Source organism: Pseudophryne corroboree, chromosome 8 (genome assembly GCF_028390025.1).
Source record: "Pseudophryne corroboree isolate aPseCor3 chromosome 8, aPseCor3.hap2, whole genome shotgun sequence".
In the NCBI taxonomy this organism is placed as follows: Eukaryota; Metazoa; Chordata; class Amphibia; order Anura; family Myobatrachidae; genus Pseudophryne; species Pseudophryne corroboree.
Genome location: NC_086451.1, coordinates 55882324 through 55909218, shown reverse-complemented (window position 1 = coordinate 55909218; position 26895 = coordinate 55882324). Strand labels below are relative to the sequence as shown.

Genomic DNA, 26895 nt, shown 5'->3' with positions numbered 1-26895 from the left:
ATCAATGCCTTCGACTTGCAGGAACTGCTGACACACTCCAGCCACGAGGTCTAGCATTGTTTTGCATTAGGAGGAACCCAGGGCCAACCGCACCAGCATATGGTCTCACAAGGCGTCTGAGGATCTCATCTCGGTACCTAATGGCAGTCAGGCTACCTCTGGCGAGCACATGGAGGGCTGTGCGGCCCCCCAAAGAAATGCCACCCCACACCATTACTGACCCACTGCCAAACCGGTCATGCTGGAGGGTGTTGCAGGCAGCAGAACATTCTCCTTGGCGTCTCCAGACTCTGTCACGTCTGTCACATGTGCTCAGTGAGAACCTGCTTTCATCTGTAAAGAGCACAGGGCGCCAGTGGCGAATTTGCCAATCTTGGTGATCTCTGGCAAATGCCAAACGTCCTGCACGGTGTTGGGCTGTAAGCACAACCCCCACCTGTGGACGTCAGGCCCTCATACCACCCTCATGGAGTCTGTTTCTGATCGTTTGAGTAGACACATGCACATTTGTGGCTTGCTGGAGGTAATTTTGCAGGGCTCTGGCAGTGCTCCTCCTGTTCCTCCTTGCACAAAGGCGGAGGTAGCGGTCCTGCTGCTGGGTTGTTGCCCTCCTACGGCCTCCTCCACGTCTCCTGACGTACTGGCCTGTCTCCTGGTAGCGCCACCATGCTCTGGACACTATGCTGACAGACACAGCAAACCTTCTTGCCACAGCTTGCATTGATGTGCCATCCTGGATGAGCTGCACTACCTGAGCCACTTGTGTGGGTTGTAGACTCCGTCTCATGCTACCACTAGAGTAAAAGCACCGCCAGCTTTCAAAAGTGACCAAAACATCAGCCAGAAAGCATAGGAGCTGAGAAGTGGTCTGTGGTCACCACCTGCAGAACAACTCCTTTATTGGGGGTGTCTTGCTAATTGCCTATAATTTCCACCTGTTGTCTATTCCATTTGCACAACAGCATGTGAAATTGATTGTCAATCAGTGTTGCTTCCTAAGTGGACAGTTCGGTTTCACAGAAGTGTGACTGACTTGGAGTTACATTGTGTTTAAGTGTTCCCTTTTTTTATAGATAGATAGATAGATAGATAGATAGATAGATAGATAGATAGATAGATAGATAGATAGATAGATATTTGTTATAAAAACATTTTAATGGAGGATTTTTTTATTTATTTTTTAAGGGCAGAAGTAATCCATACACCTGTCCATTACACCAACAGGGACTGTAATAACATTGTGTTCAAATACAAATACTTTAAAATTGAGTTAGGGAGTTGGTCGTCTCATGTTGGAAAAGAAAAAGGACTCTTCAGCTATGGAATCAGCAGAGCGTTGGCAACTTTTACGCCACTTGCGCCTTAGCAGTCGATGACCCCGCTCTGTGATGTTACGTGGTCTTCCGCTTTGTGGGCGAGTTGCTGCTGTTCCTAAAAGCTTTCACTTTCTAATTATATCACTTACCGTTGACCGTAAAATATCCAGCAAGGATAACATTTCATGAACAGTCTTATTGTAAAGGTGGCATTCTATCACAGTGCCACGCTTGAAGTCACTGAGCTCTTCAGAACAACCCATTTTGCATCACACCTGTGGCAACGGGTCTGATTAAAACACCAGAATTCAATAACCAACAGTTGTGATAAAATACTTTTGTCCATATAGTCTCTCTCTATAATTATGTGTGTGAGGAGAAAATAAATAAATATATATATATATATATATATATATATATATATATATATATACATATACACACACACACACACACACACACACACACACATATATACAGAGAGAGAGAGAGAAGCAAAATAACAGTCTTAACTGTGGATCTCTTGTCTTGCAGTAGTAACACCCCATGTTGTGCATCAACTGAGCTATCAGCGGAATTTGCAGAGTGCAAAAAAACACTTTTTGGAGCACACTATGAAAAAAGGATTTAAGCTAAAACAAAACTATTAGGGCTGTATCAAATTAGTCACGACATTGCTGCAATTTGTCGTACAAATCCCAGCCTCAAGACTTTTTTGTTATTTTTTCTTATTTAATGTTATATCCAGTCAGAGAGGTATACAACATTAGATATTCCAGATACAATGTAGCATGCATAAAACCATTAAACTTTGCTAATAAAACCATTGTTGAATAATCACTGGTACTGTGCAGTACAGTGCGATCCAAACCACAAAGCAGGTTTAGGAAAAGCAATGGTGTGGTTGTTCTAATTCATTAGACTTCGACCCATCACTTGACTCTGAAGTGCAGGATGGAAAAATCCTGTAGCAATCCTCTCCTGCACTCTGCAGATATTAAACCATGACGTAACAATATTGTAGCAGTCGTAATTATGCAGATTGTAATAGACTGTTAGAGCTCTCTGAAGTGTGAACTGTAAATATGTAGTAACAGTGGCAATCATCTGCTATATATTGAACGCATATAACATAAAACAATCTTATACACTGAACACAGCTACAAGACCAGAATCGTAGTGGGAGATTCTTCACTTACATAGCACTTATGTGCTACTTATTAACCCTTATTAATTTTCACATGTGTGCTGACCTGGGGTAGCCGACCTGTGCAGACGTGATGGGGTCCTGCACCCCGGACCCATACCTAGTATTAGGGACCCCTAGTGACTGAGTCGCCTTGCCGATCGGCCTCGGGGCTTAACCCTATATATGCAGATATACGCAACTTAAGGCCCGTACACACTGGTCGATATATCGGCCGTTCTCCTGAACGGCCGATATATCGCGGGACCGTCGGCCAGTGTGTACGGCTGATACGTCTGTGAACTCAGTCGTTCACAGACGTATCGCGTCGGCACCGCAGCACAGCAGACGGCCAATATATCTACCGATATATTGGCGCGTCGCTGTGTGTGTACGGGGCGGTCGGTCGACCGCCCGTACACATGCTGCGGCGGCCGGCGTTGATTGACAGCTGAACTGGGCGGGCGTGTATGACGTCAGTCCCCGACAGATCGGGCAGTGTGTATGCTGAACACACTGCTCGATCCTTCCATAGATATTTCTCTGTCCTCCATCTGGGGGACGCTGCGCCGTTACTTGTGGGTTAGAGGTGGTTAGAGGTGTGTGGTAGTGGAGATTGGCACAGAACTATCAAAAGCTGACTCCTCCCCCCTCTAACCCCTCCCATCTCCTTCCTGCTCAGCCCTGATCAGTTTTAGTTTTGTGCCTGTGGAGTACAGACACAGTTTTGATTTCTCTTTAGGAATTTTTTTTTTTTTTTATTATTTCTTCTTTCACAAATACCTAGTCCCTGTTTACAGGTGACAGGTATAACAGTGGAAGGGGTTAGTATCCCATTCCAGACTGCTGCAGGGAGGCCACTATACCTTCGGTCACTGGGGCCTTCAGAGAGAGAAAGAGAGAAGACAGCAGCATCAGGTACTGGACAGCCACAATCTGTCATTGACAGTATTGGGCTGTCCCTATTTCCTATTATTAATGTCCCTATTTCCTATTATTAATGGTGAATTTATTGGGACTACCAAACTCCTCCTCCCCTCCCTCCCCCCCCCCCCCCCCCCCCCCGAGCGCGCGATCACCCACAGACAGCACGGAGGCTGATCTGGGGTGAAATGTGAGGTGGAGGACTGTGTTAGGTCCGGGAGGGTGTTATTCACTCCCTGGACCGTTACTTGGCTGCCGTGACAACCGCTCTGTGTAGCGGCGCACGGGAGCCGAACTTCCGGTTTTTGACGAGATGAGAATGACGTCAGGCGGGCAGAGCCGTCTTCCCGCTCAGCTCTGCCCGCGCGCGCGCACGGCTGGTCACGGCGCCATCTTCTCTGCCTGCACACAGGGGACGCTGTGCTACGGAGGAGGATTACATACACAGGGGGATAAAAACCGCAAGTATAAAAGGGGGGGAGGGGGATCACAGTGTCTCCTCTAGTCTGGTGGCTAGAGCAGCATATTAACAAAGAGCAAGTCTAGTGGGTTGAATCTCAGATATTTTTTAACACAACTTGGGGGACATAGTTCACCAGAGTAAAGATGACCAGCAAGCCAGAGAAACCTACTAAGGGAAAAACAACCTCAGTGGTTTATTTCTCATGTTCACAATGTGGCACAAAGCTGGCTAAGGGGAGTGCTGACGCAGGGACCCTCTGTACATCATGCTCTGGTGCACCAGCGGCAGATCAGCAGGGCAGATCCACAGATCAGTCAATGCCCCCTTGGGTCAAGGCCATGGTGGACGCAATTTCAGATTTGCGTCAGTCAAGGTCGGAAGCAGCTTTGGCCCAGACTCAGGTGGAACCGCTGTGGGCCCAGAATATGGGAAAATGTCTCACTGATTTGACTCAGTCTGTAAATAAATTTGTAAGTTCGGCCAGTAGTTCGGCGGCTTCTAAGCGAACGCAGCCGTTACCCGCTATTGCATTTCCAGGAGAGGAGTTGGATACTCTGACATCTCCATTGGAAGAAGGGGAGGTAGATCCTGAAGGGGACGAAAATTCGGCTTGGGAAGATGAGGATTTATCTACTAATTCAGGTGTTAGGCTACTAATAGAAGCCATTCGTCAGACCCTTAATATTCAGGATGAGGCAGTAGCCGAGACTTCTTCCTCTTTCTTTAAACGACAGAAGAGACAGGTTACTGCGTTCCCTTCTTACTCGCACTTTGCGGATATTTTAAAAGAACCCTGGCTAAAACCGGATTCCCGTTTCCAGGCGCCTAAAAAGTTAAAGTTTCTATATCCTTTTACAGAAGAGGATACAACAATTTGGGAAACCGCCCCAAAGGTAGACGCCCCTATTTCGCATTTAGCAAAAGCTACGGTTATTCCGTCAGTACAGTCTGCGACTTTAAAAGACTCTACCGATAGGAAGATAGAAGCATTACTAAAATCTATGTTTTCCTTATCAGGTGTTTCTCTCCGTCCAGTTCTGGCGAGTGCCTGGGTGCTTAAAGCCGTTGATGAGTGGCTTGCACAGGTTGTATCTGGGATGCAGTCAGACGATCCGTCGGAGGCCATTCAATTAGCAGAACAGATTTCTGAGGCCCTTACTTACGTGGGTGAAGCATTATTGGATTCGGTGGCGCTACAGTCCCGTGTTTCTGCCTTAACAGTATCCGCAAGACGATCTCTTTGGCTTAGGGTTTGGAATGCTGATTCGGACTCAAAGCAGACCTTGACGGCAGTCCCTTTTGAAGGCGAATTTCTTTTTGGATCAGAGTTAAAGAAAATTATTTCAGATACTACGGGGGGAAAGAGCCCTTTCCTTCCGTCTGCTCCAAACAAACCAAAGCCTACAAGATTTCGGTCCTTTCGTACGCAGGGCAGAGGTAATTTCCAGTCCTTTCGACCCTTCTCCAGATTTCCACGAAGGGGATCATTCAGAGGTAGAGGAGCTCAGGCTACTCGCAGACCGTCCAGTAAGCCTGCCGACAAGCCTGAGGCATGACGCTTCGGGCCCTCTGGAGGGATCAATACAGGTTGGGGCTCGTTTACTTCACTTCAGGGAAGTGTGGCTCCTATCGAAACCGGATCGGTGGGTAATAGGGGTCATTTCCAGAGGATATATGTTGGATTTCGAAGAAGCAGTCCCAGCCCGACTAATTGTGACGCCTCTCCCAGACGACCCCTCCAGACGTCAGGCTCTCCTTCAGGCAACAGCAAAACTATTACAAAATGGAGTAATCCTTCCGGTCCCAGCTCCTCAGAGAGGTCGGGGCTTTTACTCGGGTCTTTTTCTCGTAGACAAGCCGGACGGTTCGTTTCGACCCATTCTAAATCTAAAAGCCCTCAATCCGTACCTTTCATCCCAGAAATTCAGGATGGAATCCATTCGCTCCATTATCGCAGCCATGGAGCCAGGGGAATATTTGGCTTCAATAGATATAAAGGACGCATACCTACATGTTCCAATTTGGACAGGACATCAATCACTTCTGAGATTTGCAGTAGGTCCGTGGCATTTTCAGTTTCGGGCCCTTCCCTTTGGTCTTTCTACGGCTCCCCGGGTGTTTACGAAGGTCCTGGGTCATGTCGTCGCAGTTCTCCGTTGCAAAGGGGTCAACATCACTCCATACTTGGACGACCTGTTGATCAAGGCCCCGTCACCGGAGATTCTCACTCAGAACCTGCGTCTAACGATAGAGACTCTACAGTCTTTCGGGTGGATAATCAATTTTCCAAAGTCATCTCTACTCCCGTCACAGAAAATGGTTTTTCTGGGTCTTCTATTCGACACCAACAGCCAGAAGGTGTTTCTTCCTACAGACAAGATTCAGGACTTACAAGCCAGAATCAGAACCTTGTTAAAATTGCCGGCAGTATCAGTCCTCAGATGCATGCAGGTACTGGGCAAGATGGTAGCCTCATTCGAGGCAGTTCCATACGCCAGATTCCACGCCCGACCTCTTCAAGCTCAGATTCTCCACTGTTGGACTCGGACGGATTCGCGCCTCGAACTGCAGTTGATACGCTTGTCGATAAGAACTCGTCAGTCGCTCTACTGGTGGCTTCACAGTCACAATCTGAGGAAGGGTGCGCCGTTCACGGTCTGGTCTTGGATGATGGTAACCACGGACGCAAGCCTCAGCGGTTGGGGAGCAGTGTTCCAGACTCATCATTTACAGGGGCGCTGGAGCAATCAAGAGTCAAAACTACAAATCAACATTCTGGAATTGAGAGCGATCCGGTATGCTCTCATTCGGATTCAGACCATGGTGCAGGGCCATCCAGTTCGGGTGCAATCCGACAATGCCACGGCAGTGGCTTACATCAACAAACAGGGAGGAACTCGCAGCTGGTCCGCAATGAGAGAGGTTGCTCAGATTCTCACGTGGGCGGAGCGTTGGATTCCCGTGATTTCAGCCATTCACATTCCGGGAGTCGAAAACTGGGAAGCAGACTTTTTGAGTCGTCACACGATTCATCCGGGAGAGTGGGAACTTCACCAGGAAGTGTTTCTTTCTCTAGTGGATCGCTGGGGAGTGCCAGAATTAGACCTGATGGCGTCACGGCTCAACAAAAAACTTCCGGTTTACGGATCAAGAACTCAGGATCCTCAAGCATTTCTGATCGATGCACTAACAGCTCCGTGGCAATTTCAGCTGGGTTACGTGTTCCCACCAATTCCACTGCTCCCACGTCTACTCCAACGCATTCGGCGAGAAGGCCTTGCAATAATTCTGGTGGCTCCGGATTGGCCACGCCGACAGTGGTACACTCTTCTAAACAGCATGGTCGTCGGAGACCCCTTTCGCCTCCCTCTGCGACCAGATCTTCTGCTTCAGGGACCTTGTCGCCACCCAGATTTAAATCGGCTGGCTTTGACGGCTTGGTTCTTGAATCCAACATTCTGAAGGCAAAGGGCCTTTCTCGTGCGGTTGTTCAGACAATGATTCGGGCTAGAAAGCCGGTGACTTCTGGCATTTACCATAGAGTATGGCGTATTTACATTGCTTGGTGCGAGAAAAGGAACTTGACTCCGCATTTGTTTAGACTTCCTCGCCTGCTCTCCTTTCTCCAGGAGGGTCTTGACAAGGGTTTAAAACTTTCTTCCCTGAAGGGTCAGGTTTCGGCCTTGTCGGTCCTTTTTCAAAAGAAATTAGCAATCATTCCAGAGGTTCAAACATTCCTGCAGGGAGTACTTCGAATTCAACCACCTTTTGTTCCTCCGATTCCTCCCTGGGATTTAAACTTGGTACTTAAGGCTCTTCAAAAGTCTCCATTTGAACCTCTAGAATCTGTGGAACTACGTTATCTAACACAAAAAGTTGTTTTTCTGTTGGCAATTGCCTCAGCTAGACGAGTGTCTGAGTTGGCGGCTCTTTCTTGCAGGCCACCCTTGTTAGTGTTTCATGAAAATCGGGTGGTGCTGAGGACAAAGCCTTCATTTCTTCCAAAGGTCGTTTCAGCATTCCATTTAAATCAGGACATCGTTCTTCCAGCTTTTAATCCGTCATCTTCTCAGGGGGAGGATTCCCATTTGGCTCTCTTGGATGTTGTTCGGGCCTTACGTATTTATTTGTCTCGCACGGAGGCTTTCCGTCGTACGGATTCCTTGCTGGTATTGATTGATGCTCCCAAACGAGGTTGGCCTGCCTCTAAGAACACTGTGGCCCGTTGGATAACTTCGGCCATCAGACAGGCTTACGTGTCCTCAAGCGTTTCGGTTCCTGACTCAATTAAGGCTCATTCGACTAGAGCAGTTGGAGCGTCTTGGGCTGTTCGCGGTGGTGCATCTGTTGAGCAACTATGCAGGGCGGCGACCTGGTCGTCAGTCCATACGTTCACAAAGTTTTACCGGTTTCATACTTTTAGTTTGGAGACTGCCTCTGTTGGGCGTCGTATTTTACAGACGGCTATGCCGTCAACGTCTCCCTCCTCTCATTAGCTTGCTTTGGGAAATCCCACAAGTAACGGCGCAGCGTCCCCCAGATGGAGGACAGAGAAATGGGGATTTTTGTTTACTTACCGTAAAATCTCTTTCTCTGAGTCCATCTGGGGGACGCTGCGATCCCTCCCATAGTTTGTCTGGTTTAATTGGTTAATTTTTTATTCTGGTCTATCTCCTTTGGCTTGGCTAAACGTTAACTGATCAGGGCTGAGCAGGAAGGAGATGGGAGGGGTTAGAGGGGGGAGGAGTCAGCTTTTGATAGTTCTGTGCCAATCTCCACTACCACACACCTCTAACCACCTCTAACCCACAAGTAACGGCGCAGCGTCCCCCAGATGGACTCAGAGAAAGAGATTTTACGGTAAGTAAACAAAAATCCCCATATCTGCAGATCAATTGAACTGCAGATATATCTATTAGTGTGTACCCACCTTAAGATCTCTGTATTATCTGATTATTATGTAGTATTATTTTTCACTCAGTGTGCATTAGGGAACACAAATTTGTATGTAGCTACAATGTAGCAATATCCATGATCTCTGCTTTGTAAATCACTAACGCATTATACAGAAAAATAATCAAAATCCACCCTGAAAAGCTGCAAGATACATTTGAAATAGTCAAATAACATATGAAACTAGTTTTCGGATAACTGTGTGAAGAGCGGTAGAACACCAGTAGTGCAGTATGGATGGTGTAATGGTTAGCATTACTGCCTCACAGCACTGAGGTCATGGGTTCCATTCCAGCCAAGGCCCTAATTGTGTAGAGTTTGCATATTCTACCCATACTTGTGCCGGTTTCCATCCACAATACAAAAAATATATATACCGATAGGTTAATTGGCTCCCGACAAAAATGAACCCTAGTCTGTGCAACTACATGTGGTAGAGAACATAGATTGTTAGCTCCACTGGGGCATGGACTTATGTGAATGGGCAAATATTCTCTGTAAAGCACATTTACCAGGACAACTGACTCAGGAGTCAAAGGGCATTGAAACAGCACTTAAGGGCGACTGCTCACAGTTCTACATATTGATACACATGATTGCCAGATGAGTGCCTGACACATACATAGCGATATAGTTGAATCTCACACTAGTCACTTTAAAAGGACTTTGATCTGCAAGACCCTCAAGTACAGTAAAACCAGACACACTGCACAGCCTAGAAGGTAAGAAGACCATGTTGTCAAATACTTTCACGCAAAAAGTGACTTGATCAATCCCAGTAAGTAGATCACAGAAGAGCAGCAATCACTGCCATGGATTTTGTTGAACACCCTCAATACTGTCTATAAGCCAATGGAGAGAAGAAAGAAGAAAGGGCTAGGGCTACACAGGAAAGCGGAGTAAACACTGGTGTCTCTCCTAGATTTGAAATTGCATTCTTGATGTCCATGGACACCAAGAACTCTCCCTACTGTTAATAACAGAATTTGGATACTCCATCTTTAATTTCATGGGAGGAGGAATACCTAGGGCCCTTACTTTTGGGAACATTAGCAGGAGACATTTATTTTCCCCGTGACCAGTGAAATCATCATGTCCAAGTCAGATGTTTCCCGAGAATGGCAAGGGCTCTACATCTGCCTACAGAGAACTAATCCACAGTATATCCAGACTGTTGGGACAGAGAACCTAGTCCTATACTGAAGGCTGTGCTTCCTTTAAAAGAATTCTTAATATAACCACGATAGTAATTATGACCTGGGTCTGCCAAATTGCCACCTCCCCACTGCCTTGTTGACCAAAGACAAAGCTAAAATGCATCTTTCAAACTATGTATGGTTGACCACCACAATCCTCCAATCCCTTACGGTACTGCTGCAGTGTTCTAAATCAGAACGGCACTGGTATTATAAAGTCAAGCTACCAAAGCGTATCTACCGTATGTGGAGATTCACATTTCTCCATATTCTCACTAATACCCCTTTTCCACCTCAGGAAGGAATAGAGAGAGTGCAACCTGCGTATAACATAAAACTAAGGCTCATGTTTGGTCAATGTCTCACAAATTATTTTCTAACAGAGAAAACCATTAAGGTCTTATTTCTCTTAAAACAGCAAATGGTCAAAATCGGATTCACCACTGTGTCAGTTTACATCAAATCCTCCATTCCTTCCTTTACATTCAAGTCCTTGTCAGGGCTATCTCAGGTACAGTCTACAAACTTCTAATCTCCCTCCTGAGAGGAAAAACTCAGTCTGATTTTTCATGTGATTGAAGAACTGCAGGAAACGGATACCTCTAAAGCCTGCAGGTGGACATGAAACTACAAATCCTTCCCTAGGAAGTAGAAACCTGGGCCACACACTACTCATTTGTCCAGGCCCAATGCCCAGACAAGCTCATCTAGTACTTCAGTGTAGGGCTTAGATAACACCTGCTCCAGAGACAGTTTGGGGGAAAAGCCAGAATCTCTCTCCATGGCTCTGGTAAGAGGTCTAAAGATGAAGTATCACTGTTTAGCTATCTACAAGGTTAAACAGTGAGCTCAGCAACAACCAGGGGCAATGATTTCTCCATGGCAGGCTATGCTATTTCAATAGAGGTTGCTATAAGTGAGCAATGCTGCTGGCCATTTAGATTGGCACCAGGAAAAAAAAAATTGCCTCTGTTCCTGGACATGTTACTCTACCTAGCCCCAGTAATGAGAGAGGACAATAATTCTGCAGTGCACAATGCAGAGGATGTGAAGTAGCAAGAAAAAATAAGAATTTACTTACCGATAATTCTATTTCTCGGAGTCCGTAGTGGATGCTGGGGTTCCTGAAAGGACCATGGGGAATAGCGGCTCCGCAGGAGACAGGGCACAAAAAGTAAAGCTTTCCGATCAGGTGGTGTGCACTGGCTCCTCCCCCTATGACCCTCCTCCAGACTCCAGTTAGGTACTGTGCCCGGACGAGCGTACACAATAAGGGAGGAATTTTGAATCCCGGGTAAGACTCATACCAGCCACACCAATCACACTGTACAACCTGTGATCTGAACCCAGTTAACAGTATGATAACAGCGGAGCCTCTGAAAAGATGGCTCACAACAACAATAACCCGATTTAGTTAGCAATAACTATGTACAAGTATTGCAGATAATCCGCACTTGGGATGGGCGCCCAGCATCCACTACGGACTCCGAGAAATAGAATTATCGGTAAGTAAATTCTTATTTTCTCTATCGTCCTTGTGGATGCTGGGGTTCCTGAAAGGACCATGGGGATTATACCAAAGCTCCCAAACGGGCGGGAGAGTGCGGATGACTCTGCAGCACCGAATGAGAGAACTCCAGGTCCTCTTTTGCCAGGGTATCAAATTTGTAGAATTTTACAAACGTGTTCTCCCCCGACCACGTAGCTGCTCGGCAAAGTTGTAATGCCGAGACCCCTCGGGCAGCCGCCCAAGATGAGCCCACCTTCCTTGTGGAATGGGCCTTAACAGATTTAGACTGTGGCAGGCCTGCCACAGAATGTGCAAGTTGAATTGTGCTACCAATCCCACGAGCAATCGACTGCTTAGAAGCAGAAGCACCCAGCATTGTTGGGTGCATACAGGATAAACAGCAAGTCAGATTTCCTGACTCCAGCCAACCTGGAAACTATATTTTCAGGGCCCTGATAACATCCAGCAACTTGGAGTCCTCCAAGTCCCTAGTAGCCGCAGGTACCACAATAAGCTGGTTCAGGTGAAACGCTGACACCACCTTAAGGAGAAACTGGGGACGAGTCCGCAGCTTTGCTCTGTCCGAATGGACAATCAGATATGGCTTTGTGAGATAAAGCCGCCAATTCTGACACTCGCCTGGCCGAGGCCAGGACCAACAGCATGGTCATTTTCCATGTGAGATATATCAAATCCACAGATTTGAGTTGTTTAAACCAATGTGATTTTTTAGGAATCCCAAAACTACGTTGAGATCGCCCAGTGCCACTGGAGACATCAAAGGGGCTGTATATGCAGTACTCCCTTAACAACTTCTGGACTTCAGGAACTGAAGCCAATTTCTTTCTGGAAGAAAATCAACAGGCCGAAATTTGAACCTTAATGGACCCAATTTGAGACCCATAGACACTCCTGTTTGCAGGAAATGTAGAAATTAACCTAGTTGAAATTCTTCCATGGAGCCTTCCTGGACTCACACCCTGGCACATATTTTCACCTAAGCGGTGATAATGTTGTGCGGTCACCTCCTTCCTGGCTCTGACCAGGGTAGGGGTGACCTCTTCCGGAATGCCTCTTTCCCTTAGGATCCGGCGTTCACCCGCCTTGGCGTCAACGCAGCTGCGGTAAGTCCCGGAACAGACACGGTTCTTGCCGAATCAAGACCCTTCTTAGTATCTCTTGAAGTTCCGGGAACCAAGTCCTTCTTGGCCAAACCGGAGCCACGAGTATAGTTCTTACTCCTCTCCTTCCTATCATTTTCAATACATTGGGTATGAAAAGCAGAGGATGGAACACATACACCGACTGGTACACCGACGGTGTTACCAGAGCGTCCCAGCTATTGCCTGAGTGTCTCTTGACCTGGCGCTTCAGGTGGGACGCCATCATAACCACCTTTGGTCTTTCCCAACGGTTTACAATCATGTGGAAACTTCCAGATTAAGTTTCCACTTTTCCGGGTGGAATTCATTTATGCTGAGGAAATCTTCCCAGTTGCCCACTCCCGGAATGAACACTGCTGACAGTGTTATCACATGATTTTCCGCCCAGCGAAGAATCCTTGCTGTCATTGCCCTCCTGCTTCTTGTGTCGCCCCGTCTGATAACGTGGGCGACCGCCATGATGATGTCCTACTGGATCAGCACCGGTTGACTTTGAAGCAGGAGTCTTCCTAGGCTCAGAGCATTGTAAATTGCCCTTAGCTCCAGTATATTCATGTGGAGAGAAGTCTCCAGACTTGACCACACTTCCTTGGAAATTTTTTTCCCTGTGTGACTACTCCCCAGCCTCTCAGGCTGGTATCCGTGGTCCCCAGAACACAGTCCTGAATGCTGAGTGTGCTGCCCTCTAAAAGATGAGCACTCTGCAGCCCCCACAGAAGAGACACCCTTGTCCTTGGAGACAGGATTATCCGCTGATGCATCTGAAAATGCGATCCGGACCATTCGTCCAGCAAATCCCCTGAGATCTGCCGAATGGAATCGCTTCGTAAGAAGCCACCATTTTTCCCAGGACTCCTGTGCATTGATGCACTGATACTTGGCCTGGTTTTAGGAGGTTTCTGACTAGGTCGAATAACTCCTTGGCTTTTTCCTCCCGGAGGAACACCTTTTTCTGGACTATGCCCAGAATCATTCCTAGGAACAGCAGACGTATCGTCGGAAAACAGCTGCGATTCTTGGAATATTTAGAATCCAGTCGTGCTGTCGTAGAACTACTTTAGATAGTGCTCTTCCGACCTCCAACTGTTCTCTGGAACTTGCCCTTTTCAGGATATCGTCCAAGTAAGGGATAATTTAGATGCCTTTTTTCTTTGAAGAAACATCTTTTCGGCCATTACCTTGGTAAAAGGCCCGGGGTGCCGTGGATATTCAAACGGCATCGTCTGAAACTGATATTGACAGTTCTGTACCACGAACCAGAGGTACCCTTGTTGAGAAGGGCAAATTTGGACATGGAGGTAATCCTTGATGTCCAGGGACACCATATAGTCCCCTTTTTTCCGGTTCGCTATCACTGCTCTGAGTGACTCCATCTCGATTTGAACCTTTTATGTAAGTGTTCAAAGATTTCAGTTTAGACTATGTCTCACCAAGCCGTCTGGCGTCAGTACCACAATATAGTGTGGAAAAATAATACCCTTTTCCTTGTTGTAGGAGGGGTACTTTGATTTATCACCTGCTGGATATACAGCTTGTGAATTGTTTCCAATGCTGCCTCCCTGTCGGAGGGAGCCGTTGGTAAAGCAGACTTCAGAAACCTGCGAGGAGAAGATGTCTCGACTCTCCAATCTGTACCCCTGGGATAATACTTGTACTATCTAGGGGTCAACCTGCGAGTGATCCCACTGCGCGCTGAGACTCTTGAGACTACCCCCCCACCTTGAGTCCGCTTGCATGGCCCCAGCGTCATGCTGAGGACTTGGCAGACACGGTGGAGGGCTTCTTTTCCTGGGAAAGGGCTGCCTGCTGCAGTCTACTTCCCTTACCTCTATGTCTGGGCAGATATGACTGGCCTTTTGCCTGCATGCCCTCATGGGAAAGGAAGGATTGAGGCTGAAAAGACGGTGTCTTTTTCAGCTGAGATGTAACTTGGGGTAAAAAGGTTGGATTTCCCAGCTGTTGCCGTGGTCCCCAGGTCCGATGGACCGACCCCAACTAACTCCTTCCCTTTATACGGCAATACTTCCATGTGCCGTATGGGATCTGTATCACCTGACCACTGTCGTGTCCATGACATCTTCTGGGTGATATGGACAACGTACTTATCTTGATGCCAGAGAGCAAATATCCCTCTGTGCATCTCACGTACATATATATAGAATGCATCCTATTAAATGCTCTATATGAATAAAATATTTTCAGTCAGGGAATCCGACCAAGCCAACCCAGCACTGCATCTCCAGGCTGATGGCGATCGCTGGTCGCAGTATAACCACCGTATGTGTGTATATACTTTTTAGGATATCTTTCCAGCTTCCTATCAGCTGGCTCCTTGAGGGCGGCCGTATCTGGAGACGGTAACGCCACTTGATAAGCGTGTGAGCGCCTTATCACCCTAAGGGGTGTTTCCCAACGCGCCCTAATTTCTGGCGGGAAAGGGTATAACGCCAATATTTGCTATCGGGGTAACCCCACGCATCATCACACACTTCATTTTATTTTATCTGATTCAGGAAAAACTACAGGTAGTTTTTTCACTCCCACATAATACCCTTTTTTGTGGTACTTGTAGTATCAGAAATATGCAACACCTCCTTCATTGCCCTTAACGTGTGGCCCTAATGAGAAATACGTTTGTTTATTCACCGTCGACACTGGATTCAGTGTCCGTGTCTGTGTCTGTGTCGACCGACTGAGGTAAATGGGCGTTTTTAACGCCCCTGACGGTGTTTCTGAGACGCCTGGACCGGTACTAATAGTTTGTCGGCCGTCTCACGTCGTCAACCGACCTTGCAGCGTGTTGACATTCTCACGTAATTCCCTAAATAAGCCATCCATTCCGGTGTCGACTCCCTAGAGAGTGACATCACCATTACAGGCAATTTCTCCGCCTCCTCACCAACATCGTCCTCATACATGTCGACACACACGTACCGACACACAGCACACACACCGGGAATGCTCTGACAGAGGACAGGACCCACACTAGCCCTTTGGGGAGACAGAGGGAGAGTTTGCCAGCACACACCAAAACGCTATAATTATATAGGGACAACCTTATATAAGTGTTTTCCCTTATAGCATCTTTATATATATCTCAATATCGCCAAAATCAGTGCCCCCCCTCTCTGTTTTAACCCTGTTTCTGTAGTGCAGTGCAGGGGAGAGCCTGGGAGCCTTCTCTCCAGGCTTTCTGTGAGAGAAAATGGCGCTGTGTGCTGAGGAGATAGGCCCCGCCCCCTTTTCGGCGGGCTCGTCTCCCGCTATTTAGTGAATCTTGGCAGGGGTTAAATATCTCCATATAGCCTCTGGGGGCTATATGTGAGGTATTTTTCGCCAAAAAAGGTTTTCATTTGCCTCCCAGGGCGCCCCCCTCCCAGCGCCCTGCACCCTCAGTGACTGCCGTGTGAAGTGTGCTGAGAGGAAAATGGCGCACAGCTGCAGTGCTGTGCGCTACCTTTAGAAGACTGCAGGAGTCTTCAGCCGCCGATTCTGGACCTCTTCTTACTTCAGCATCTGCAAGGGGGCCGGCGGCGCGGCTCCGGTGACCATCCAGGCTGTACCTGTGATCGTCCCTCTGGAGCTGATGTCCAGTAGCCAAGAAGCCAATCCATCCTGCACGCAGGTGAGTTCACTCCTTCTCCCCTAAGTCCCTCGTTGCAGTGATCCTGTTGCCAGCAGGACTCACTGTAAAATAAAAAACCTAAGCTAAACTTTCTCTAAGCAGCTCTTTAGGAGAGCCACCTAGATTGCACCCTTCTCGGCCGGGCACAAAAATCTAACTGGAGTCTGGAGGAGGGTCATAGGGGGAGGAGCCAGTGCACACCACCTGATCGGAAAGCTTTACTTTTTGTGCCCTGTCTCCTGCGGAGCCGCTATTCCCCATGGTCCTTTCAGGAACCCCAGCATCCACAAGGACGATAGAGAAATCACCAGGAAAACAGAAGTATCCAGCCACTGCCTCACTGTAGAGAACAGAAAGGGAGAAGGAGCTACTGCTTAAGAACGGCTTTCTCTGTCTAGTGCAGCACTGACCCACTGAAACTGGCGACCTGCACTAACTCCTTACAAGCAGTCCTGAGGGGCCGATAACTGCTAAAAGACAGACAGTCTTCCCTCTCCAGGAAGGGATGGAATGCACTTGCGTTAATGTCCCAACCCAGCCGCTAATCCTGGCCCAATGGCACATAGAAGCATGAGTATTTAATATCTGAAGTGGGTGTGTGGAGGTGCCCACATCTGCCTCAGTACCACTGCTGTCAAAAATCTTTACAAATGAATGCAAACCTTTATTGCATCACTTCCAAAGTTTTAGTAGTAAATACTATCTATATTTTTTCTTGCATATCCTTATGAAGAAATTCTCCATCCATACTCTAAGCGCATGGAGACTAAAGCCATAGCCAAGCTAGACTAGACACCTTCATAGAAAAATGTAAAGTTTCATAAAGCAAATAACTATTCTTCTAACCATATAATCCTTCAGCGAGCCTTCATCTTCTAGTGCACAGGTTCTCAAAATCTTGAGGACCCCACACAGTGCAAGTTTTCCAGGTAACTCAGCAGGTGCACAGGTGTATTACATATTGTCCAAAAGGTGGACCTTATTATTTCACTTGTGAATCTGTGAGAAGACCTGCAAAACATGCACTGTGTGGAGTCCTGAGGACAGAGATCAAGAACCTGTGTTCTAGAGCACACAGCGCATGTTTTCCAGGTCACCTAGCAGCTGCACAGGTGTATTCAAAACTCACTGACATTTTATAAGATACACAGGTGGAGCAAATTATTTCACTTGTGATTTTGTGAGGAGACCTGAAACACATGCACTGAGTGGGGTCCTGAGGGCTGAGTTTGAGAACCTGTGTTCTAGAGGATTCGTGATCCTCTGTCTTTATACTAGAACATGCTGGGCACTAGGACCCAGAGTCTGCAGGGAGATGCAACCTATTGTGACCAGCATTCCAATAGTTCTGTGTGAACAGCTTCAACAGTGTGATCTGGCAGTGATTTCTTATCAGCTCAAAGTCCTTTCCGGCATGCTGACCTGCACAGAAGAGGGCTGAATACCAAACCTCATGATTGTTACTTGGAAGTAGCAGCTACCACCCAAATAATCAGTCTCTCTGCCTACACACCTGGACCGGTCCCATGGACGATCATCATGACTTGTTGGGAACAGGTTAGCCACTCAGTGTATACACTGCCATACTCTGCTGGGGAGACTACAAAAGAAGCAGGAGAGGCAAAGACTACCATCTACTAGAGTCTGCAGCAACCCATTGCATACTGGATAGTGGTCATTATTCCTATATTTAGTCCATTGCTTTTTCCCTTCAATACCAATTTGCAATGGATAATTATTTAATACCTGGAAATAAAGAGTCAATGCGATCTGTCTAAAGTGACAGGAGATCGCAGGGGCAATATTCAATTGATGCCATTATTGCACCCAGTGTCGGGTTTAGCTGTATAAAGCAGCTAAACCAGACTAAACTAATGTGCGCAATGCAAAAAGTCCAGTTTGAGCGTTCAACAGTGTCACTTTTTGCGCATTTCAGTTCGCCACCCCCAAGCTGTGCGAGCTGAAATGCAGGCAGCCCCCAAAAATGGACCTACACATGAATAGCTCCGTTAGGCGCCATCTGCTGCCAACAACTGAATTCCCCCCCACAAGCTACCTGTACAAAGATTAGAAGGCTACAGATAAGCTAACAAAAAACAGTAGGTAGCAAGGTAAGCAAAAAGGAATTTCAAAAATATTACATATAATTGCCTCACATAATCGCTCACACTTGGGTCAAGACTACTGCCTCACCTCCGCCTTAATTACCTTTTTCCACTCTTACATTCAGATTTTTTTCCGGGCTACACCTTACCCTTTGGAATGCACCCGTTTGGCTTGGTCAGGCCTTTCACTCTGCCTTCAAATACACCATTAAGGATAATGGTATTCATTCTAGCTCACCACCCCTCCCCTCCATACTCTGCAGTGTTGGCCCTTTTCTATTCTAACTGCTGCTCCTTACTGTGTCCACCCATCACCCCTATAGATTGTCAGCTTGTGCGAGCAGCGCCTTTTCCCTTTTGCCTTCACTGCACAATTACAATAAAGGCACACTAATTAGATAGTCACTTAAAACTTTCTTTGTACCAGTCTGTACTCTTGTAACATGCTATGCCCTATGCAACCCTTGTGGCATCATATAAAATAAACAATAATGATTTCTAAAGCAATTACTCACAAACCGCTCAACAGCTTTTTCACTTTTAGCTCCAGGATTTGCTATTTCTGCTAAATCTCTCTCAATAAGCTCTTAAAATAAAAAAATAAATAAAAAACCATGGATGCCTAATAAGTAGACTGGTTATACTGTGCAGATTCCTTGCAAAAATAAAAAAAGGCACACTTACTGCGGGCTTGGTTCAACTTCACTCTGCTGATTCGTGCTGAAGCTCTGCATAGCTTGTACCTCCTCCTCCTCTTCATCCTCACTGGAAGCCTCCTCAGCAGCATGGTTAGAGCGTGGGGGAGGAGCAGTGGCTGTTCCATCAGCCTTTTGTATTGATGGCTTTTGACATATATATTTTGGGTCCCTACCAAGATTGCATATTTCTTCTAAAAGCTAGAGGAAAAAAGAAAAGAAAAGATAAAAAAGATACATACATCTTCAGTGCACATTCCACAATTCCTCTACATCACAGCCATTAAAATGTAAAAAAATAAATAAAAAATACTAATAGTCCAAATATCAATATTAATAGAATTAATTACATAAAAAGAACCTGCTTTCCAACAGATAATCTTATGTCCTGACTTTTTTAGTAAACAAGCAATTTTGCAAGCCTAGCAAGTTATTGATCTAGTAGAGTAATAAAGGGTGTGTCTATGTGTTCTGAAGTATATTAATCTATTAAACGCATGTTACGGGTACTGAAGGAGGAAAGAAGAACAAAGGCACAAGTCTTACCTTAATAATAGCAGTGGTGGCATCTGTTTTTAACGTGGGCTGGTGCCTCATCAGTTCATCGACAGCACTGCCCAGGTTAGAGGCTGTATCGCCTGCAGGAGACCGGAGAGAGGTCAAAGCTGGAAGAGACCATGGGCCTCTTAATCCCTCAGCTAGAGACCTGAAGAGAGCTATTTCTACGCTGCACTACAGGTCTCTTCAGCAGGGGTTAGAGGTGGTTTAGAGAATTTTGGGAAGTGCCATGGACTGATCATTCTGGTTATGGATTAAGCCATGGAAAGCTAAAAAAGGCAAATTGTTGGCACTGCTAAATGGAAAGAATCATTAATTGTCCAGGGTTTAACACATTTCAGTGCAGCGTTATACACTGTTCACCTGTCTGTAGGAAAACTGTTAAATAAGTACCATCAGTAAAGGGCAAATAAAAATCCATCTCAGAGAGTGAAATATTGAGTCCTCTTTACCACTTCCCACTGGTAAGGTACACTAACAGGTGTTCAAGCTGGGAGCTCAAATTTCTATTTTATGAGGCAGTGTTTGCCAGCCGTTATAACCTACCCTGACATTCTGTAAACGTGCAGCTCAGAGAGCACTTGTTACTTACCTAAAGGATCCGAGCTGCGCCGCCGCCTCATCGCAGGTAGGTAGTCTGGCGATAACAACACTTTAAAAAGTCTCTCAAAAGGTTGGCACTGCACAAAGGACTGCAAACCACGGGCATTCAGACAAAGTGCACTGAAAACATTGGGAAGGGAGCCCAGAACTTCCCGGGTAGCAGGTACCTGGGAGAGAGGGATTTTAGTGTCAAAACAAATTGTCATAAACAAACCATATAGTAGATAGCTTTCATGACTAAAGAAGCGGGGAGACGACTGCAGAATAACCATTCTAACGCAACATAATCATCCTAATGCAAACAAAAAACAAAAAAAACACCTTAAAAAATAAGAATCAAATCTTTAATACTCCTTTAACTGTTTAGCTGCCCCAACTCTATTCATAGCAATATAGCAAGTAGAGTGGGCCATAAATTCATTATAACCAAACCCTTCCTATGTTCTCATGGCTTCATATTGTTTTATTAGCAAAACCATTTATTACATTACTAATTTTATTCCCGAAAACCCACATATTTGAGATTGGGGGAAGGGAGTGCTACCAAGAACGTAAAAATAAGTTTACCAAGATTGTATCAGATAATGTGGCCAGATAGAGACAAGCAGAGAAATTGGCATCCCTTACATCTTTGATAAGGAGGGCGTGCAACATTACATCCGTAAGACCATTGTCCTGGAGAGAAGACAGCAGCGAAGGCTCTTGAAACACAAAGACCGTAACCACTTCAGTAGCTGCAAAACCAAAAGCATGTGTTGAAAATTCAAATCGTGCGGATTATGTTACCAAGATAAAAAGGGCAATGTTCGCTAACATCACTGATGAATGGACTTACCCAGCAAGAAGAGAGACGGTCCATAATATTCTGCATTACTGATTATGTGTTTCAGGGATGTGGGAAGAGTTCCGTCCATCACTTATTAACAAAGAAAAATAGTTGATGTTTGAAAGATTTTAGGTATATTTCTCCCCCCTTCCCCCTTAAACAGGCCTGCCCTTATAAACATCTAACACAATATTACCATGACGGATTCCATCTGAGAAAGCTGGATCCTGAATTGCTTTCTTCAAAAAATTAAGCATAGATTTCAGCAAGGCGGCTCTTTGGGGAATGCACTGCACTCCTGGAAAGCAAAGAAAATGTTACAAGAACCATTTACAATCATGCTTCAGCTCTAATTCAACACTATAAAAGTAAGGCTCAGCATTTACCGGAGCGTGGCATTACTATATTCCCAACACTACTGCTTGTGGTCACAGGCCGGTGTTCCGTAGACGTGGAGGGACCAGGGCTGCTTTCCATGGCCACATCAGAAACTAGAACAAATAAAATAAAGAGGTACTTCTGCAAAACTCATTTTAAGCAAGTTTAAAAAAAGACGCAAATTTACATTAAAAAAAAAAAAAAGTTTGTATTAAACTCAGATCTTGACCAAACTTTTCTTATACTTTGATTACCTTCCATGTCCGTTTCCATCTCTTCTCCTTCCTGAACAGTGCTTGGGCGTTGAATTTTTGGTTTAATGACAAATGGACACTCTTTCCTGCACAAATCAACTTCATGCTGAGGAGAGAGCAGAAGAAGCAGAGCTAGTACAATGTTCAGGAGTTTTAATAGTACTTTGTATTATGAAAGGGAGAATGGGTGGGTATGTATGCTGGGACTCCTTTTACTGAGCTATATAGTGATCTTTGCCCTGGGTACCAGTCCGTCACAATAAAACCATACAACACACCTGTGATATAAGAAAAACTAGTTTACATTGCATTACTCACTACAAGTTTAGAATTTACACCCACTTTCTAATAGCCTCCATCCAAGCAGAACATGGATTCTGGGGAAAAGAACCTAGTTCGCCAAGCAACAGTCCTATTCCAACAGATGCCAGTGTTCTTTGTACACCAGTGTGGCCTCTTCCTTCCTACGGTCTCCAGGGGGCAGTATACTGCCAAGCAGCATTAAAAACCCTTTATAGCCACAGGAAAGGTGTCTAATGTTGCTAAATGGGCCCCACATGACAATGGGTACAAACAGAGTTGTGTCACCCTTTCAGGCACATGATCTTGGAGAAATCGAGCGAGCTACTGTTGGGCTCCCAATAATGCTTTCTACTTGCAGCTCTTGGGAGCAAGATGTGCAGTCCGGTATCCGTTTGGATGGTCGACAGTCATTAGGTCGACCACTATTGGTTGACATTGACATGGTCGACACATGAAAAGGTCGACGCGAGTTTACAAAAAAACCTTTTGGGGAACTTTTCCATAGTTTACGATCCACATGGACTACGATTGGGAACGGTAATCTGTGCCGAGCTAATGACTGTCGACCATAACATGGTCGACCATTGATACCGGAACCGTGCAGTCCAAGTAAATCCGGGAGATAACTGGATGATAGATCAACAATATATTGGTTGACAGTCAATAAGTCGACACGCAAATGGTCAACACGCTGGAGGTTTTCACGTTTTCTCAACAGTTGCTTGATTTACTATATATTGGTAATAGTAAGCAAACCTGCATTTGTACTGATGGCGGTCACACAGCATGAAATATACAAGAGTTAGGCCAAACCCCCCCCTCCCCCCCCCCAAAAAAAAAGACGACAATTATCACGATGACCATCTGTACTCTTCGACCAAAACACTGTCGATCTATTAATCAGCACCTACTCCAGGAATCACTGAATCAACAATGGACCAGCATAGGTGAGTAAGCTGCGTCACCAACATTAAGCACAGCAATGTATCTGTACAGCTATGTGGCCAGGCAGACTGCTTTCACCACCATGCACTATAAGATCATGATTTTAGGCTCATAAGAAACATTTTCAACTATAAACAGAACAGGTTTTTTCCCACCCCATAGAGACAACTACACAAAGATCACCATGTTTATGTACAAGGGGGGTAATTCTGAGTTGATCGCAGCAGGAACTTTGTTAGCAGTTGGGCAAAACCATGTGCACTGCAGGGGAGGCAGATATAACATTTGCAGAGAGAGTTAGATTTGGGTGGGTTATTTTGTTTCTGTGCAGGGTAAATAGTGGCTGCTTTATTTTTACACTGCAATTTAGATTGCAGATTGAACACACCACACCCAAATCTAACTCTCTCTGCACATGTTATATCTGCCTCCCCTGCAGTGCACATGGTTTTGCCCAACTGCTAACAAAGTTCCTGCTGCGATCAACTCGGAATTACCCCCAATAAGAGGTCTTTTATTGGAACGGTCCTCTGTTCTACAATCAGTCAGCTCATTCTTGTATTTGAAATACTTGGCTGCAGAATGTTTTTATGTTGGTGCTTATTCCAATGTTAAAGTTGCTTATAGGCTTACTTAAAGCTACAAACAATGCTTTCATCATACCAGATGTATAACAGTGACTCGCCTGTCAACCACAGGACAAATTAAACACATTTGCAAATAAACACAATGCTCATCACTCACAGTATAAAAATTATTCTATTTAAAAAAGCAAAAACCTAAAGTACTGACTCAACTGGTTCAAACTATTGGCTTGCAGTATGAACTTTATAATGCTACATTTTCCCACCTACAGATAGTTTAGTGCACGGGTGGGGATCCTTTTCGCTACCAAGGGCCATTTGGATATTTAGAAAATCCTTCAGGGGCCATACAAAAATTGTCAACTTAAAAAATACCCTGCTCCCCAGTAGTTATGCCCCTTAATGGTACTGAGTGCACACACGCACCTAAAAGTGGGTGTGACCAATTAAAATGGGACGTGATACACATATGTCCCCAATAGTGCAGTGCCAGATCCACACATGCCCCCACAGTACTAGATCCAGAAATGCCCCCACACATGCCCTCCCACCTTACTGTGCTGCTCACCGCCGCTTTTCCGTCCGGCGGCAGTGTGTCTCAGCTGTCAGGGGAGGGAGGAGAGAGCGGCTATGTCGGATCTCAAACCAGCCGTCTTTTCGCGAGCTAGAGCTTGTGAACCAGCAGCGGCGGCTCCCGATTGGCTGCCGAACCGGCGGCTGGTTTGAGATCCTACCTGCCGCCGGACAAGTAGCTGCGCTCTCCTCCCTACCCTGACAGCCAAGACACGCCGCCACCGGACTGAGCGGCGGCGTTTCTCGCTGACACACAAGCGGGTGGGCGGGAACAAACGGATTTGTGGGCCTTATACGGCCCGCAGGCCGGAGGATCCCCACATCTGGTTTAGTAGTTTATATGCTATTGGTTTCCTTTTCTTATTAAACCTATTTATTTTATGACACAAAACTACACCGCATAGCTCACGTATCCCATAGCAACAGTACTAAAACTGGTGAAATAGAATTTTAATTACCTACAGGTAAATCCTTTTCTCATTGTCCGTAGAGGATACTGGGGATCCATTTAGTACCATGGGGTATAGACAGGTCCACTAGGAGCCATGAGCACTTTAAGAACTTGATAGTGTGGGCTGGCTCCTCCCTCTATGCCCCTCCTACTAAACTCAGTCTAGGAAACCGTGCCCGAGGAGACGGACATACTTTGAGAGAAGGATAAAAGGAAAGTGGTGAGAGTCCGAACCAGCACACACAAACAAGAGTAAAGCGATACCAACCAAACTTGAAACAGGAACAGCTGAACAAACAAGAATACTTAACCAAGTAACAGTGCAGGAAGAACGAAGTACTGGTCCTCTACAGACTACGAGAAAAGGATTTACCGGTAGGTAATTAAGATCCTATTTTCTCTTACGTCCTGGAGGATACTGGGGATCCATTTAGTACCAAAGCTCCCAAACAGAGTGGGAAAGTGCTGAGGTTCCTGCAGAACTGACTGACCAAACTGAAGGACCTCAGAGGCCAAAGTATCGAACTTGTAGAACTTTGCAAACGTGTTCGAACATGACCAACTAGCTGCTCGGCAGAGCTGTAAGGCCGAGACACCCCGGGCAGCCACCCAAGAAGAACTCACCGACCTAGTCGAGTGGGCCTGTACAGATTTAGGAACCGGCAAACCTGCCGTGGAAAAGGCATGCTGGATAGTGAGCCTGATCCAGAGCGCAATTGACTGCTTTGAAGCAGGACACCCGTTCTTATTGGGATCGTAAAGAAAAAACCTGCAAGTCCAATTTCTTGTGACGGGCTGTTCTCTTCACAAACACCTTCAAAGCCCTCACAACATCCAAAGACTGAGTAACAGATGTGTCTGTAACCACCGGAACCACAATAGGTTGGGTAATGTGAAACGCGGACACCACCTTAGGAAGAAATTGCTGACAAGTCCTAAATTCAGCTTTGTCCTCATGGAAAATTAAATAGGGGCTCTTGTGAGACATCATCCCCAAGCTCCAACACACGTCTTGCTGAAGCCAAGGCCAACAGTGTGACGGTCTTCCACGTAAGATATTTTAAGCCGACCTCCTGTAACAGTTCAAACCAGTCCAATTGGAGGAACTGCAGCACCAAATTGAGATCCCAAGGTGCCGTGGGAGGCACAAATGGAGGTTGGATGTGCAGAACCCCTTTAAAAAACGTTTAGACCTCAGGGAGAGAAGCCAATTGTTTCCGAAAGAAAATGGACAAGGCCGAAACCTGGACTTTTATGGAGCCCAGACGTTGGCCCACATCCACACCCAACTGCAGAAAAAGCAGGAAACGACCCAGATGAAATTCCACCACAGAATATTTTCTGCCCTCACACCAAGAGACGTACATCTTCTAAATACGAAGGTAATGTTTAGACGTAACCCCCTTCCTGGCTTGGATCATAGTCGGGATGACCTTGTCAGGGATGCATCTCCTAGCTAGAATCAGTCGTTCAACTTCCATTCCGTCACACGTAGCCGTGTTAAGTCTTGATAGATGAACGGGTCCTGTTGCAGAAGATCCTCACGAAGTAGAGGCCACGGATCTTAAAAGGAGCATCTCCAGAAGGTCCGCGTACCAGGCATTTCTTGGCCAGTCCGTAGCAATGAGAATTGCTTGAACCTTTTCCCTTTTTATTCTTTTCAGAATTCTTGGGATCAACGGAAATGGAGGAAACACGTACACCATCGAGTTGTCAGAGCGTCCACAGCCACTGCCTGTGAGAGTCACTCGACCTGGAACAATACCACTTGAGCTTCTTGACGACACGAGAGGCCTCATGTCGATTTGTGTAAATCCTCATCGACGTGTCAAGCACCTGAACACCTCCAGGTGAAGGCCCCACTCCCCCGGGTGCAGGTCGTGTCTGCTGAGGAAGTCTGCTTCCCAATTGTCGACTCCCGGGATGAAGCCCGCAGACAACGCCAACGTGTTATTCCGCCCAGAGGAGAATTATTGATACCTGACATTGCTGCCCTGCTTTCGTTCCACCCTGTTGGTTTATGTACGTCACAGCCGTCACATTGTCCGACTGAACCTGAATGGCCGAAACGTGAAGATATGAGGCCTGCAGAAGGGCGTTTTATATAGCCCTGAGTTCTAGAATGTTGACTGGAAGGACGACATCCTGACTTGACCATCTTCCTTGAAACTGCACCCCCTGGGTGACTGCTCCTCAACCTCCGAGGCTTGCATCTGTGGTTAACAGAATCCAAATATGAATCCTGAACCGTCGGCCCTCGATTAGGTGAGAAGTCTGTAGCCAC

At 46.2% G+C, this 26895-nt stretch overlaps 1 protein-coding gene across 10 annotated transcripts in view; it reads right to left on the bottom strand.

The window, feature by feature from the left end:
- Positions 1-26895, bottom strand: part of HUWE1 (HECT, UBA and WWE domain containing E3 ubiquitin protein ligase 1) — a 430355-nt gene that overhangs the window by 225870 nt on the left and 177590 nt on the right. For 5 of the 10 annotated variants that reach the window (XM_063936413.1, XM_063936412.1, XM_063936409.1 and 2 more), the window contains exons 16-23: positions 21756-21861; positions 21510-21614; positions 21320-21421; positions 21133-21213; positions 20865-21031; positions 20287-20464; positions 19683-19801; positions 19126-19337 (exon numbers count right to left, since the gene is read on the bottom strand). In XM_063936413.1, coding sequence (XP_063792483.1) covers positions 19126-19337; positions 19683-19801; positions 20287-20464; positions 20865-21031; positions 21133-21213; positions 21320-21421; positions 21510-21614; positions 21756-21861 — 1070 coding nt within the window. The remainder of the gene's footprint in view (positions 1-19125; positions 19338-19682; positions 19802-20286; positions 20465-20864; positions 21032-21132; positions 21214-21319; positions 21422-21509; positions 21615-21755; positions 21862-26895) is intronic. The other 5 variants (XM_063936415.1, XM_063936417.1, XM_063936418.1 and 2 more) reach the window with 3 other exon arrangements.